This window comes from Salmo salar, chromosome 07, assembly GCF_965601325.2.
Source record: "Salmo salar chromosome 07, fSalSal1, whole genome shotgun sequence".
Lineage (NCBI taxonomy): Eukaryota > Metazoa > Chordata > Actinopteri > Salmoniformes > Salmonidae > Salmo > Salmo salar.
In genome coordinates, this window is record NC_138297.1 from 63412988 (window position 1) to 63429294 (window position 16307).

Here is a 16307-nt window from a genome sequence, read left to right on the forward strand (position 1 = left end):
GGGATGAGAGAGGTGGTAGAGGTGAGTGGAGGGGTGATGGGATGAGAGAGGTGGTAGAGGTGAGTGGAGGGGTGATGGGATGAGAGAGGTGGTAGAGGTGTGTGGAGGGGTGATGGGATGAGAGAGGTGGTAGAGGTGAGTGGAGGGGTGATGGGATGAGAGAGGTGGTAGAGGTGTGTGGAGGGGTGATGGGATGAGAGAGGTGGTAGAGGTGAGTGGAGGGTGATGGGAGTTCTGTTGAGCTTTTGATTCTCTCCCACACACACACACACGCACACACACACACACACACACCACACACACGCCACACACACACACACACACACACACACCACACACACACACACACACACACACACACACACACACACACACACACACCCCAAATCCAGATTGTATAATCTATAATCCCCAGTGTGGGTAATGAGGGGGAGAAACAGAGAGAAATAGCACTTCTATACAGCAGGATTAGATCAAAACAAATCTCCCTCTATATATTTGAGTCAGTAGGTTGCATAGTAGTCTACTACTTCACTGGATAAACAGCCCTACCGTTCAGTGTCCAAACAATGTACATTGGACAAGGCCTTGTTATTGCATAATATACAGTAACTTGTTACAAAGAACCTTGAATATCTCCAGGTATACATAACGAATCTATTGAAACAATACACAGGTATTCATGTTTGATATAGAATACAAATGAACCATTAAAATAATAATAGCTGAAATTAAAAGGCGGAATAAATCAGTCTGAAGTGAAATTCTGAAACCAACATTTATTTTTTTTCCATTTTAAAATACAAAATATTTAGCAATATTATATTATAGTAAACCATTTGACAGCCTTTCATGCTCTTCGAGTAGCTTCAACATTTACCAGAATGTTCTTCTATCATTTCATATATTATTTCCTATAGTCACCAGGGTTTTCACACTGCGTCCTGCTATCATCTAGTCTATTTGTGAGACTTAATGGATGAGCATGTCATTTGTTTAATTGTATTATTTTCTCCTCCTCCCCTCCTCCCCTCCTCCTCCTCCTCCTGCTCCTCTCCTCTCCTGCTCCTCCTCCTCCTCCCCTCCTCCCCTCCTACTCCTCTCCTCCTCCTCTCCTCCTCCTCCTCCTCGCCCCATAAAGCCTTGAGCTAGCAAAAGTAGTAACCTGACAGATTTGAAAAACAAAGTTGCACAGCAAATGAAAGAGTGAAAACTGTAAAAGGTCTCTCTTGCACCCAACACACCTTGCTTCAAACCCCCATGATGCTCGTTGATCAGGTCAAGCTCCCGTCTGGCGTCTCTGTACCCCATCCAACCAAAACATCTACAGTCAGGTCAAGCTCTATTTACATATTACAACAAAATATCTACACACAGAAAGCAGACACATTTGGAAACTAAAAACTTGATGCAAGTTGTGAAAATGTAGATCATGTAAATCTCTTGAAATTCTCCCTTGGTCTTCCAGGTGACATATGGAGCAGTTGATCTGTCTCTGCCAAGATGGCCGACCACTTCACACAACAGACTGTCATCACCTAGAAGAGGAGCTATAGAATATGTCTCACACACACACACACACACGCACGCACGCACGCACACACACACACACACACACGCACGCACGCACGCACGCACACACGCACGCACGCACGCACACAGACAGACAGATGCACACGCACACACACACACACACACACACACACACACACACACACACACACACACACACACACACACACACACACACACACACACACACACACACACACACACACACACACACTTCATTCTTGTAGATTATCCAACTCCACTGACTACTGGGTGGAGGCTACACACTAAACTTCAAGGTTGCGCTCTGAGTTACAGCAAAACGTGACAACATACAGATAGAAACGTTTAAATGCAGAAAACAAATCACCAGCACATATTACTATTGACATTTTCCAATCAAACAAGCAACATTTCATTCCTTATGATGAATAGGCAAAACACATTCAATATCTTCCATAGCTTTCAAACCCCTCAGTTCATATCAGCTGTTTTACGTCGTAGCAGTAGCTCACCTCATCCTTAATAGCAGTTAACCAGAGAGTTAAACAATAGGCTGCATCTGAAATGGGACCCTATTCCCAGAGCCGTATGCGCCCTGGTCAAAAGTAGTGCACTATATAGGGGGAAAGGGTGCTATGTCAGGTGCACCATAGGTTGGCAGTAGTTTAGTGCTGCTGGTCTGGTCCAGAGCCCTTCCTCTAGGTGTGATGCTGAGAGGAGAGATGAGACCATGGATGATGATAGTCTATTCTCCTGTGGTGTTGGTTAGTGATGAATTTCTTTAGGTTAGTAAATAATCTCTCATGGCTTGGTCTATACATGGACCCATGACAACTGTACCGGATTGGAACCATAGAAACAGAATGATGGAATGAATGTCATTCTATTTCTGCGTATTGGAACCAGGTCCTGCTTTGTGTTTTAGAACCAGGTTCTGCTCTGTGTATTGGAACCAGGTCCTGCTTTGTGTTTTAGAACCAGGTTCTGCTCTGTGTATTGGAACCAGGTTCTGCTCTGTCTATTGGAACCGGTTCTGCTCTGTCTATTGGAACCAGGTTCTGCTCTGTCTATTGAAACCAGGTTCTGCTCTGTCTATTGGAACCGGTTCTGCTCTGAGTATTAGAACCAGGTTCTTCTCTGTGTGGATGAGGGGATGTTTATGGGTATGAATCTAGAACACAGGCTGTTCTCTACAAAGGCACTATTAACCATGCTGAAGGGTTCTCTGGTTTTGCACCGCCTGCAGTCTGTATCGGGTTCCAGACCTGGCTCAGAATAGTTTGATTTCATTACTTTAGGATGCGCTTGATTTAGCTTGTCTGCTGTGCAGAGTTCACCCAGGTGGGTGGGGATCTCTCGTCATGGTACTATTATATTGGTTCCACAAGCAGAATAGAGTACACCTAAAGTGTTTGCAAGAAAACAAATATTTTACTATTTTGACACAGGTCTGCTCCGGGAACTGCAACATAGCACCGCTTGACTTCCCTCTCTCCCTCTCTCCCTCCCTCCCTCCAAGGCAGGAGCTGTGAAGCTGTATGAACAATGGGTCTGTTCCAATCTCCATATTAGATAGTAGTGCCACTGCAACAAGACCATGTGTCTGGTGGAAAGGAAGACAACTAAACAACAACATCCCTTGAAAAACCAAAGCAAGACAAACAGCAACGTCTGTGTGTGAGTGTGGGATGGTTGGAGAGAGGTGTGGAGTGTCGCTGTGATTCTGTATTGATTATCACTAGTTTTCTCTTCAGGGCTACAAACTATAAATGTGTTATTCCTGACCATCCAGTACATAGATTTGTTCTGCTGTTACAGTATACATACAAACACCTTCTGTCTTGCAAAAATAACATGTCACAATAGCATTAAACTGAGTCACACTTTTCACAGCAATGTCCACAAAGACATTGATGACGCCATAGTTTTTCCCCGTATTATAATACCAATATAAGACTGTTGACAGTAGAAAGGTAAGATGATGAAAGGCATAAGCAGTAGTTTAAGGTGTGCACCGCGTCATCTCTGCTCCCACGCTGGACACCAGTATGAATCCGTGTGTAATGGTTTAGAATATCATTCATTCCATGCACTATATTAATCAGAAGCAGATGAATGTATAGAATGGTGAAATGTATGTATACTGTTGACTGCCATGTTGGGTGATGTTGAGAAAATATATATTCTAATGGATATCATTGTTTGCAAAAAGACAATGATCTATATATGTCATCATATATACGTTTGTGAAAGCTAAAATGGCCCTAACACACACATGCCCTCTCCAGCACTTTGTGGAGCAGTCTGGGTGATGAGAACCAACCCAGTCTACTCCTGGAATACATTCCTCCACTTCCTGCTTGTCAGTGTTGCCTTCTCCTCCAGCTCTCCATCTCTCTCTGTCTGTTTCTGGGCTCCTACATCCCTCCTTCTACTTTTTCAAATGGTTCTACGGTTCTTCTTCTCATGTCTCTTCTGGTTGGTTAGTTGTTTGTCCCATCGTGTGATAGTGAGGGTGGTGAGAGTAGTCACAGTGTGATGGGGGGGTGGGGAGTTGGCAGGCAGGAGGGGCAGGCTGTGGAGAGATGACAGGGTGTGACAGAAGTAGTCATGGTGATGGGTGGCCATGGTGACAGGTCACCACGGTGATGAGTCTCCATGGTGACACGTCCTTATGGTGGCAGATCTCCATGGTGACAGGTCAGGTCACCATAGCGACGGTTCCCATGGCAGCCAGTCGTCATGGCATCGCCATCGGCTAGCGGTGACTGTCTATCTAACTAGACGAAGGAGTTCATAGCGTTGACCGGCGACGGGGCCTCGGAGCTCTCGTTGCCCTCGTGCGTGTCTTTCTCCTTCTTGCCGCTGTACTGGCCGATGAAGGATCCATCCTCGTTGAACTGGCCATCCCCTCCCTCGCCGTAGTCCACCAGGCTGTCATCACTGTCGTCCCTCTTCACCGTTCCGTTGGACGGCGTCCGGCTGCCCTTCAGAGGCTTGTGGTCCTCCGTGTCACTAAGGGTTAGGAGGGAGAGGGAGAGGCAGAGAAACGGTTTACTTTAGGTCAGATAGTGGTGGCTAAGTTTGGTCCTGGAGAGATATAGGGGGTGCAGGGTTTTGTTCCAGCCTGGCATTGATGCACCTAATTCACCTGACCAAGGTCTTGTTTAGGATGTGTTCAAGCTTGGCTGGAGCAAAAGCCTGGAACACCTAGTTCTGTGGGACTGGACTTGGTGACGAAAACTTTTACATGATTCCATTTCAATCAATAAGGCGTGCTTCTCAACATAACGCACATACTAGGCAGACATCAGACATCAGACCATGTGCTATCCATTAAATCTACATGCATTAAAGACTCAGAGGGATTCAAATAACAGATCTGTCCAAAATGCATAGGGGTCTTAATGGTCTTGGGGTCGAGGGGCTGATTCGTACAAAAACCCTTTTATTGAAATTACAAACTGAACTGATTCTGGTGGATCAATCTACCAGTAGAAGTGCAGCACACTATATCCTGTTCAACATTAACACCACGGTGACACTATATCCTGTTCAACATTAACACCACGGTGACACTATATCCTGTTCAACATTAACACCACGGTGACACTATATCCTGTTCAACATTAACACCACGGTGACACTATATCCTGTTCAACATTAACACCACGGTGACACTATATCCTGTTCAACATTAACACCACGGTGACACTATATCCTGTTCAACATTAACACCACGGTGACACTATATCCTGTTCAACATTAACACCACGGTGACACTATATCCTGTTCAACATTAACACCACGGTGACACTATATCCTGTTCAACATTAACACCACGGTGACACTATATCCTGTTCAACATTAACACCACGGTGACACTATATCCTGTTCAACATTAACACCACGGTGACACTATATCCTGTTCAACATTAACACCACGGTGACACTATATCCTGTTCAACATTAACACCACGGTGACAATATATCCTGTTCAACATTAACACCACGGTGACACTATATCCTGTTCAACATTAACACCACGGTGACACTATATCCTGTTCAACATTAACACCACGGTGACACTATATCCTGTTCAACATTAACACCACGGTGACACTATATCCTGTTCAACATTAACACCACGGTGACACTATATCCTGTTCAACATTAACACCACGGTGACACTATATCCTGTTCAACATTAACACCACGGTGACACTATATCCTGTTCAACATTAACACCACGGTGACACTATATCCTGTTCAACATTAACACCACGGTGACAATATATCCTGTTCAACATTAACACCACGGTGACACTATATCCTGTTCAACATTAACACCACGGTGACACTATATCCTGTTCAACATTAACACCACGGTGACACTATATCCTGTTCAACATTAACACCACGGTGACACTATATCCTGTTCAACATTAACACCACGGTGACAATATATCCTGTTCAACATTAACACCACGGTGACACTATATCCTGTTCAACATTAACACCACGGTGACACTATATCCTGTTCAACATTAACACCACGGTGACACTATATCCTGTTCAACATTAACACCACGGTGACACTATATCCTGTTCAACATTAACACCACGGTGACACTATATCCTGTTCAACATTAACACCACGGTGACACTATATCCTGTTCAACATTAACACCACGGTGACACTATATCCTGTTCAACATTAACACCACGGTGACACTATATCCTGTTCAACATTAACACCACGGTGACAATATATCCTGTTCAACATTAACACCACGGTGACACTATATCCTGTTCAACATTAACACCACGGTGACACTATATCCTGTTCAACATTAACACCACGGTGACACTATATCCTGTTCAACATTAACACCACGGTGACACTATATCCTGTTCAACATTAACACCACGGTGACACTATATCCTGTTCAACATTAACACCACGGTGACAATATATCCTGTTCAACATTAACACCACGGTGACACTATATCCTGTTCAACATTAACACCACGGTGACACTATATCCTGTTCAACATTAACACCACGGTGACACTATATCCTGTTCAACATTAACACCACGGTGACACTATATCCTGTTCAACATTAACACCACGGTGACACTATATCCTGTTCAACATTAACACCACGGTGACACTATATCCTGTTCAACATTAACACCACGGTGACACTATATCCTGTTCAACATTAACACCACGGTGACAATATATCCTGTTCAACATTAACACCACGGTGACACTATATCCTGTTCAACATTAACACCACGGTGACACTATATCCTGTTCAACATTAACACCACGGTGACAATATATCCTGTTCAACATTAACACCACGGTGACAATATATCCTGTTCAACATTAACACCACGGTGACACTATATCCTGTTCAACATTAACACCACGGTGACAATATATCCTGTTCAACATTAACACCACGGTGACACTATATCCTGTTCAACATTAACACCACGGTGACACTATATCCTGTTCAACATTAACACTACGGTGACACTATATCCTGTTCAACATTAACACCACGGTGACACTATATCCTGTTCAACATTAACACCACGGTGACACTATATCCTGTTCAACATTAACACCACGGTGACACTATATCCTGTTCAACATTAACACTACGGTGACAATATATCCTGTTCAACATTAACACCACGGTGACACTATATCCTGTTCAACATTAACACCACGGTGACAATATATCCTGTTCAACATTAACACCACGGTGACAATATATCCTGTTCAACATTAACACCACGGTGACACTATATCCTGTTCAACATTAACACCACGGTGACACTATATCCTGTTCAACATTAACACCACGGTGACACTATATCCTGTTCAACATTAACACCACGGTGACAATATATCCTGTTCAACATTAACACCACGGTGACACTATATCCTGTTCAACATTAACACCACGGTGACACTATATCCTGTTCAACATTAACACCACGGTGACACTATATCCTGTTCAACATTAACACCACGGTGACACTATATCCTGTTCAACATTAACACCACGGTGACAATACACAGGTATATAGGACTTAGTAATGCTGTCCTTAGTGTTTCCTCGCCGCTCGTATTCCATCTATGCCAGAATATGGCATACATTTATACTGTATAGAAATAACAACACTGAGTGTACAAAACATTAAGGACACCTACTCTTTCCATGACATAGCACCCCATTTAAGTTTATATAAGGTGAAGTATTATCTTTTATCTTGTCATGACAGAATGACCAGATGAATCCAGGTGAAACCCATGGTAACCTTGTCACTGGTTAAATCCACTTTAATCAGACTTGATGAAGGGGGGAAGACAGGTTAAATAATGATTTTTAAGCGTTTTGACAATTGAGACATGGATTGTGTATGTGTGTCATTCAGAGGGTGAATGGACAAGACAAAATATTGAAGTGCCTTTGAACAGGGTCTGGTAGTAGGTACCAGGCACACTGGTTTGTGTCAAGAACTGCAACGCTGCTGGGTTTTTCACACTCAACAGTTCCCTGTGTATATCAATATTGGTCGACCACCCAAAGGACATCCAGCCAACTTGACAGAACTGTGGGAAGCATTGGAGTCAACATGGGCCAGCATCCCTGTGGAACACTTTCGACACCTTGTAGAGTCCATGCCCCGACGAATTGCACCTTGTTCTGAGGGCAAAACAAGGTGCAACTCAATATTAGGAAGGTGTCGTTAATGTTTTGTACACTGTGTATTATATTAGATTGACATTACAATGGCACAACTCATAAATACAACCGAATTTTGACATTTTTCTACCCAAAAGGAAACATTGAAAGCAACTGAAAATGAAGCCAAACAGGATATGCAGTCAAATAGTAGCTTCTGATTTTAGTGACTGTTAGTGTTAAATAAATACAACCGGATTACAATCAGGTGCTAGCCAACAAACAGGTGAGTTAAACTGACATAGTATAATCTGTGCTGGGTTTGACAAGGCCCAGCTGTCTCCTTTAGCATCAGTTTAGACACACACACAGACCTGTATCAGACGGTATGTGTTGCATGCCAGGCTTGCTGTATGCTAATAGCATAATGCTAACCCCCTTACCTTTCCAGGGACCTACACCCCAAAGACAGAGAACAATGGAGGAACACATGAAGAGTGGTGGATGAGAAAATACATTCTGCTATGTGCTTTATTACAGTAGCAGCCTGATATCAAAAAGTCAACCCATGTATTACAGTAGCAGCCTGATATCAAACAGTCAACCCATGTATTACAGTAGCAGCCTGATATCAAACAGTCAACCCATGTATTACAGTAGCAGCCTGCTATCAAACAGTCAACCCATGTATTACAGTAGCAGCCTGATATCAAACAGTCAACCCATGTATTACAGTAGCAGCCTGATATCAAACAGTCAACCCATGTATTACAGTAGCAGCCTGATATCAAACAGTCAACCCATTTATTACAGTAGCAGCCTGATATCAAACAGTCAACACATGTATTACAGTAGCAGCCTGATATCAAACAGTCAACCCATGTATTACAGTAGCAGCCTGATATCAAACAGTCAACCCATGTATTACAGTAGCAGCCTGCTATCAAACAGTCAACCCATGTATTACAGTAGCAGCCTGATATCAAACAGTCAACCCATGTATTACAGTAGCAGCCTGATATCAAACAGTCAACCCATGTATTACAGTAGCAGCCTGATATCAAACAGTCAACCCATGTATTACAGTAGCAGCCTGATATCAAACAGTCAATCCATGTATTACAGTAGCAGCCTGATATCAAACAGTCAACCCATGTATTACAGTAGCAGCCTGATATCAAACAGTCAACCCATGTATTACAGTAGCAGCCTGATATCAAACAGTCAACCCATGTATTACAGTAGCAGCCTGCTATCAAACAGTCAACCCATGTATTACAGAAGCAGCCTGATATCAAACAGTCAACCCATGTATTACAGTAGCAGCCTGCTATCAAACAGTCAACCCATGTATTACAGTAGCAGCCTGATATCAAACAGTCAACCCATGTATTACAGTAGCAGCCTGATATCAAACAGTCAACCCATGTATTACAGTAGCAGCCTGCTATCAAACAGTCAACCCATGTATTACAGTAGCAGCCTGATATCAAACAGTCAACCCATGTATTACAGTAGCAGCCTGATATCAAACAGTCAACCCATGTATTACAGTAGCAGCCTGATATCAAACAGTCAACACGTTTGAAGCGCCACAATTATTATTATTACTATACTAACTAAAAACAAAACCCCCCCAAAAAGATTTGGCACACAAAGTATGATGATGATATCACAAGTTAGTGCAGATTGAGACACGTTCAGCAGTAAAGTCTGATACAACTTCTCAACAATGATAGCATGACAGCTGTTTTTAATGTTACATTAAAATACATACGCTATTTGCATACACACACACACTAATGTATACAAGTTGCTTTGATATATTATGAAATCATATTTGTAAGTAAGTACAGTATTTACAGTGTTAATTAAACACAGACAGGTGTAGATTATGTCTTGTTAATTATACACAGACAAGTGTAGATTATGTCTTGTTAATTAAACACAGACAGGTGTAGATTATGTCTTGTTAATTATACACAGAGAGGTGTAGATTCTGTCTTGTTAATTAAACACAGAGAAGTGTAGATTCTGTCTTGTTAATTAAACACAGAGAAGTGTAGATTCTGTCTTGTTAATTAAACACAGAAAGGTGTAGATTCTGTCTTGTTAATTAAGCACAGAGAGGTGTAGATTCTGTCTTGTTAATTATACACAGACAGGTGTAGATTATGTCTTGTTAATTAAACACAGACAGGTGTAGATTCTGTCTTGTTAATTATACACAGACAGGTGTAGATTCTGTCTTGTTAATTAAACACAGAGAGGTGTAGATTCTGTCTTGTTAATTATACACAGACAGGTGTAGATTCTGTCTTGTTAATTAAACACAGACTGGTGTAGATTCTGTCTTGTTAATTATACACAGAGAGGTGTAGATTCTGTCTTGTTAATTATACACAGAGAGGTGTAGATTCTGTCTTGTTAATTAAACACAGAGAGGTGTAGATTCTGTCTTGTTAATTAAACACAGACTGGTGTAGATTCTGTCTTGTTAATTATACACAGAGAGGTGTAGATTCTGTCTTGTTAATTAAACACAGAGAGGTGTAGATTCTGTCTTGTTAATTAAACACAGAGAGGTGTAGATTCTGTCTTGCCTCGAGCGAGTCAGGAAGGGAGAGTTTCCTTGTTCCTTGGTAAAATGTTCTACACATCCAAACATGTCAATCAGAACAACATGTCAATCAGAACAACATGTCAATCAGAACAACATGGAACAAGTACAGTAGTCTTCAAGGGGAATGTGTGTGTGTGTGTGTTGTGTTCCAGAGTCTCTCTCTCACCTGTACTCTCCAAACGTCCCATCATCATCCTTCATCGGCTGGATCTCTGGGTCTTGATGAGCGTCCTCTTTTTCTTTCACTGTGGATAGAATACATATCATTGTTGCTGAATGTCTAGGGTTGTGTGTGTGTGTGTGTGTGTGTGTGTGTGTGTGTACCTGGGTATTTCCCTCCCTTGTTCCTCTTGATGAAGCAGATGATGAGGAGGACGAGGATGAGGAGAGCGATGGCACACATCAGCCCTATGAACCAACCCTGAGTGGCTAGGTCTACCTGGTTGCTTTTCATTGCTTCTGACACACACACACACACACACACACACACACACACACACACACACACACACACACACACACACACACACACACACACACACACACACACACACACACACACACACACACACACACACACACACACACACACACACACACACACACACACACACACACACACACAGGAAGAAGAAACATGGAAAAGGTTGTCAGAGTTCTGTTAACAGGTGAACATCTGAAGGGGGAGTGGTGCAGGCAAGGACCTGTATAAACCACAGTTAAATTAAATTAAGAAGCGGGAGGGAATTTCCCCCCCAAAAAAATCAGGATGAAAAAAATGTATTCTTGTTTTCTAAATGAAGACATGCAACGACAATGACCCTCTACTGAACATACAGTGTGTTTCACCCAGCTTTCACTGCACACAAACTGAAAAGAGACAGGATACCTAAAGTGAAGTAGGGACATCATGAGGCATGCTTTAAACCTTGCTCTTACCATGCTGTTACACTAGCTACACCACAGATTATTACAGGTCAGACTGATGGAGCTCTTATCATGGGAAGAGGGTATGGAAGGAGGACGCAGGCAACTACAAGGAACAATCATCTACCGTACATCAGGGTTGGGGTCAATTCCAGTTCAATTCAGTCACTTCCAATTAATTGAAAAGCAATGAGGAAATACAATTGTAACTGGAACAGTTAACTTCCTGAATTGACTAATTTTGAAATGGAATTGTCCCCAACCCTGCAGTACACTGAGGCAGAGCGCTCTGGACATGCTGCCTCACCTGGCAGCGTTATCACTAGCTCCTCTGTACTGTGTATGGTAGCCTCAGAGTGATCTTTAACTACCACCCGAACCCTATAGGACGTCCCCGGCTTTAAGCCCTTTATCAGATAGGTCTGAGACCCGCTACTGCCGTTTACAAACTCTTTAGTCCAGTCTTCTTTACCTGGAGGGAATGCAGGCGTTGGGGAGAAAGTCAACATAGAGAGAAGGAAGGTATGTATTGAAAAAGCCAAGTATTTGGGTGATGATATGACAGATGTACTGAAAAACATTTTATTAGTGAAAACTTTTGAGTTGAGCATGCCACTTCCTCATTCTATGAGCTATGTTTTTATGGGAATTGATGATCCAGGTTTTGAAATAAATTAACAATGATACTTTAACCGTATTAAGTTTATATGTTTGACAGGCAGTTTATATGCTTAACTGTGTGTTTATATGCATGCAATTTGCTTTGTGATGCGATGAGACGATATTGTATAGAAGCAGGAATAGCTTACTGTTTTCTACAATATACTCCACATACACATTCTTATCTGGTCCAAAGTATTCCCAACTTATCACTGCTCCCTCCTCTCCCACCACAGATGAGTTTACATTGGTGAACGCCGAGCCTATCGGATGCACTGATCACACAGGGAAGAACATACATACAGGACAGTTGTTGAGCTACACAAGTTGGAATCGTTGCCAGTAAAATACAAGTCTCAGAGGTAGGATGTTACAGACGCTCACGGAGGAAGGTACTTAGACTCAAATACAAACTGTAGACTTTGTAATCTAATAAAGTAGTTTTTTTCTCCAGAAAATGAGTCACACCTATAACTAAATATCTACAGATATTCTGCCTTTCCTGCATTTTCCACCATATTTCCCTGAGAACTAATCATTTGTCACATGCAAGCTAGACACAGGACACACAACTGCCCTAAACAATGAGTTAACATGTTCCTCTTTAGAGATTTTATGGAGAGAGAGGTAAGGGACTCCGGGAATGGCTGTAGTACCCTTGTAAAACTGGGGGCGCAGAGACTGAGTGATGGGAGAGATTGGAAGATGGGGTTCTGTGTAGCCTGAAACAACAACACCACAGAGAAGAGTAAGACACCACAGACACCACAGACACCACAGACACCACAACCACAAGGACAGACAAACAAATAGTAACACAATACTATAGAGTAGTTATAGTAGTTATAGTAGTTAACATCATACAGGACAGGTAGTTATAGTAGTTATAGTAGTTATAGTAGTTAACATCATACAGGACAGGTAGTTATAGTAGTTATAGTAGTTATAGTAGTTAACATCATACAGGACAGGTAGTTATAATAGTTATAGTAGTTAACATCATACAGGACAGGTAGTTATAGTAGTTATAGTAGTTATAGTAGTTAACATCATACAGGACAGGTAGTTATAGTAGTTATAGTAGTTAGAGGTAGAGTAGTTAACATCATACAGGACAGGTAGTTATAGTAGTTATAGTAGTTAACATCATACAGGACAGGTAGTTATAGTAGTTATAGTAGTTATAGTAGTTAACATCATATAGGACAGGTAGTTATAGTAGTTATAGTAGTTAACATCATACAGGACAGGTAGTTATAGTAGTTAACATCATACAGGACAGATAGTTATAATAGTTATAGTAGTTAACATCATACAGGACAGGTAGTTATAGTAGTTAACATCATACAGGACAGATAGTTATAGTAGTTATAGTAGTTAACATCATACAGGACAGGTAGTTATAGTAGTTAACATCATACAGGACAGGTAGTTATAGTAGTTATAGTAGTTGACATCATATAGGACAGGTAGTTATAGAAGTTATAGTAGTTAACATCATACAGGACAGGTAGTTATAGAAGTTATAGTAGTTAACATCATATAGGACAGGAAGTTATAGAGTTATAGTAGTTAACATCATATAGGACAGGTAGTTATAGTAGTTATAGTAGTTATAGTAGTTAACATCATATAGGACAGGCAGTTATAGAGTTATAGTAGTTAACATCATATAGGACAGGTAGATATAGTAGTTAACATCATACAGGACAGGTAGTTATAGTAGTTAACATCATACAGGACAGGTAGTTATAGTAGTTCACATCATATAGGGCAGGTAGTTATAGAAGTTATAGTAGTTATAATAGTTAACATCATACAGGACAGGTAGTTATAGTAGTTAACATCATACAGGACAGGTAGTTATAGTAGTTATCATACAGGACAGGTAGTTATAGTAGTTATAGTAGTTAACATCATATAGGACAGGTAGTTATAGTAGTTATAGTAGTTAACATCATACAGGACAGGTAGTTATAGTAGTTAACATCATACAGGACAGGTAGTTATAGTAGTTATAGTAGTTAACATCATACAGGACAGGTAGTTATAGAAGTTATAGTAGTTAACATCATACAGGACAGGTAGTTATAGAAGTTATAGTAGTTAACATCATACAGGACAGGCAGTTATAGTAGTTAACATCATATAGGACAGGTAGTTATAGTAGTTATTGTAGTTATAGTAGTTAACATCATACAGGACAGGCAGTTATAGTAGTTATAGTAGTTGACATCGTACAGGACAGGTAGTTATAGTAGTTAACATCATACAGGACAGGCAGTTATAGTAGTTATAGTAGTTAACATCGTACAGGACAGGTAGTTATAGTAGTTAACGTCATACAGGACAGGTAGTTATAATAGTTATAGTAGTTAACATCATACAGGACAGGTAGTTATAGTAGTTAACATCATATAGTACAGGTAGTTATAGTAGTTATAGTAGTTAACATCATATAGGACAGGTAGTTATAGAAGTTATAGTAGTTAACATCATGTAGGATGGCTTAATAAAACACATGGTACAGTGATGGAATGAATTCATGAGCGAGGGCAAGAAAAGAAGGGGAAAGACTGAGCGAATGAAAGAGATGAGTAGCCTACAACATTGCTATTCATCCATTTAGGTCTTTTAAGGTGAATTGGACATAAGGGTTGGTGCTTGCGGATGCAATGAACGCAGTAACAGGCTGATTTCTTTACTTTACCACTTAGAATGAGGAAATGCATTGGGGGCATGCATTCTAAGCAGTATTCTAGACTGGCTATTGGAACGCAGCATTAGAGTTAACATCTACTCCCACAGTAGCTAACATAGAGCATTATGGGTACTGTAGTACATCATGCTACAGCTCACTGATGATGGAGGAAGGCACATGCAGACAGATTACAGTAGCTATCTATCAGAGTCTAGTTTCTCTGACTGGTAGAACATGCAGACAGATCCTCAGTAGCTATCTATCAGGGTCTAGTAACTGGTAGAACATGCAGACAGATATACAGTAGCTATCTATCAGGGTCTAGTAACTGGTAGAACATGCAGACAGATCTACAGTAGCTATCTATCAGGGTCTAGTTTCTCTGAATGGTAGAACATGCAGACAGATCTACAGTAGCTATCTATCAGGGTCTAGTTTCTCTACCTAGTAGAACATGCAGACAGATCTACAGTAGCTATCTATCAGGGTCTAGTAACCAGTAGAACATGCAGACAGATCTACAGTAGCTATCTATCAGAGTCTAGTAACCAGTAGAACATGCAGACAGATCTACAGTAGCTATCTATCAGGGTCTAGTAACCAGTAGAACATGCAGACAGATCTACAGTAGCTATCTATCAGAGTCTAGTAACCAGTAGAACATGCAGACAGATCTACAGTAGCTGTCTATCAGGGTCTAGTAACTGGTAGAACATGCAGGTGCTTCCGCTGAGAGACTTATTTTACCTTTGACCACATCTACTATGGGTTGCTGAATAAAGGCTTCAGAGAGAAGAGGAGAAAGAGAAAGAGAGGAATAAAGAGAGATAGAGAGAAGAGAAGACAAACAGGCAGAGGTGATGTAAGTAGATGAGCAAGGAAAAAGGTCAACTAGATCCCACCGTGTTCCCATTTTAAAGACAAAGTCTTATTTCACCAAGTTCACGCAAAACAGAATGATTCAATACAGGTCGAACAACACGGGTGACAGTTTTACCACACTTGAACACGTCAAAGAGTCCATGCAACCTGAAAAGTGTGTTAACCTCTGAGAAAACAATGACTCTCAATCTGAGAGAAACCACTCTCAAATTCATAGACAGCAGCTTTAGAGTGTTGAGTGGAGACAAATA

General features: G+C 41.2%; 1 protein-coding gene across 17 annotated transcripts in view; it reads right to left on the bottom strand.

The window, feature by feature from the left end:
* Window positions 1-759: 759 nt before the first annotated feature.
* LOC106598423 (neuronal cell adhesion molecule) overlaps window positions 760-16307 on the bottom strand; it is a 168462-nt gene continuing 152914 nt past the window's right edge. For 5 of the 17 annotated variants that reach the window (XM_082977868.1, XM_082977866.1, XM_082977867.1 and 2 more), the window contains 7 exons: window positions 15922-15957; window positions 13130-13195; window positions 12623-12748; window positions 12121-12285; window positions 11211-11345; window positions 11053-11131; window positions 760-4569 (listed from right to left, as the gene is read on the bottom strand). In XM_082977868.1, the coding sequence (XP_082833994.1) occupies window positions 4335-4569; window positions 11053-11131; window positions 11211-11345; window positions 12121-12285; window positions 12623-12748; window positions 13130-13195; window positions 15922-15957 (842 nt within the window). In that variant the 3' untranslated portion in view covers window positions 760-4334. Of the gene's footprint in view, window positions 4570-11048; window positions 11132-11210; window positions 11346-12120; window positions 12286-12622; window positions 12749-13129; window positions 13196-15921; window positions 15958-16307 lie in introns of those variants that run through there. The other 12 variants (XM_082977879.1, XM_082977873.1, XM_082977878.1 and 9 more) reach the window with 8 other exon arrangements.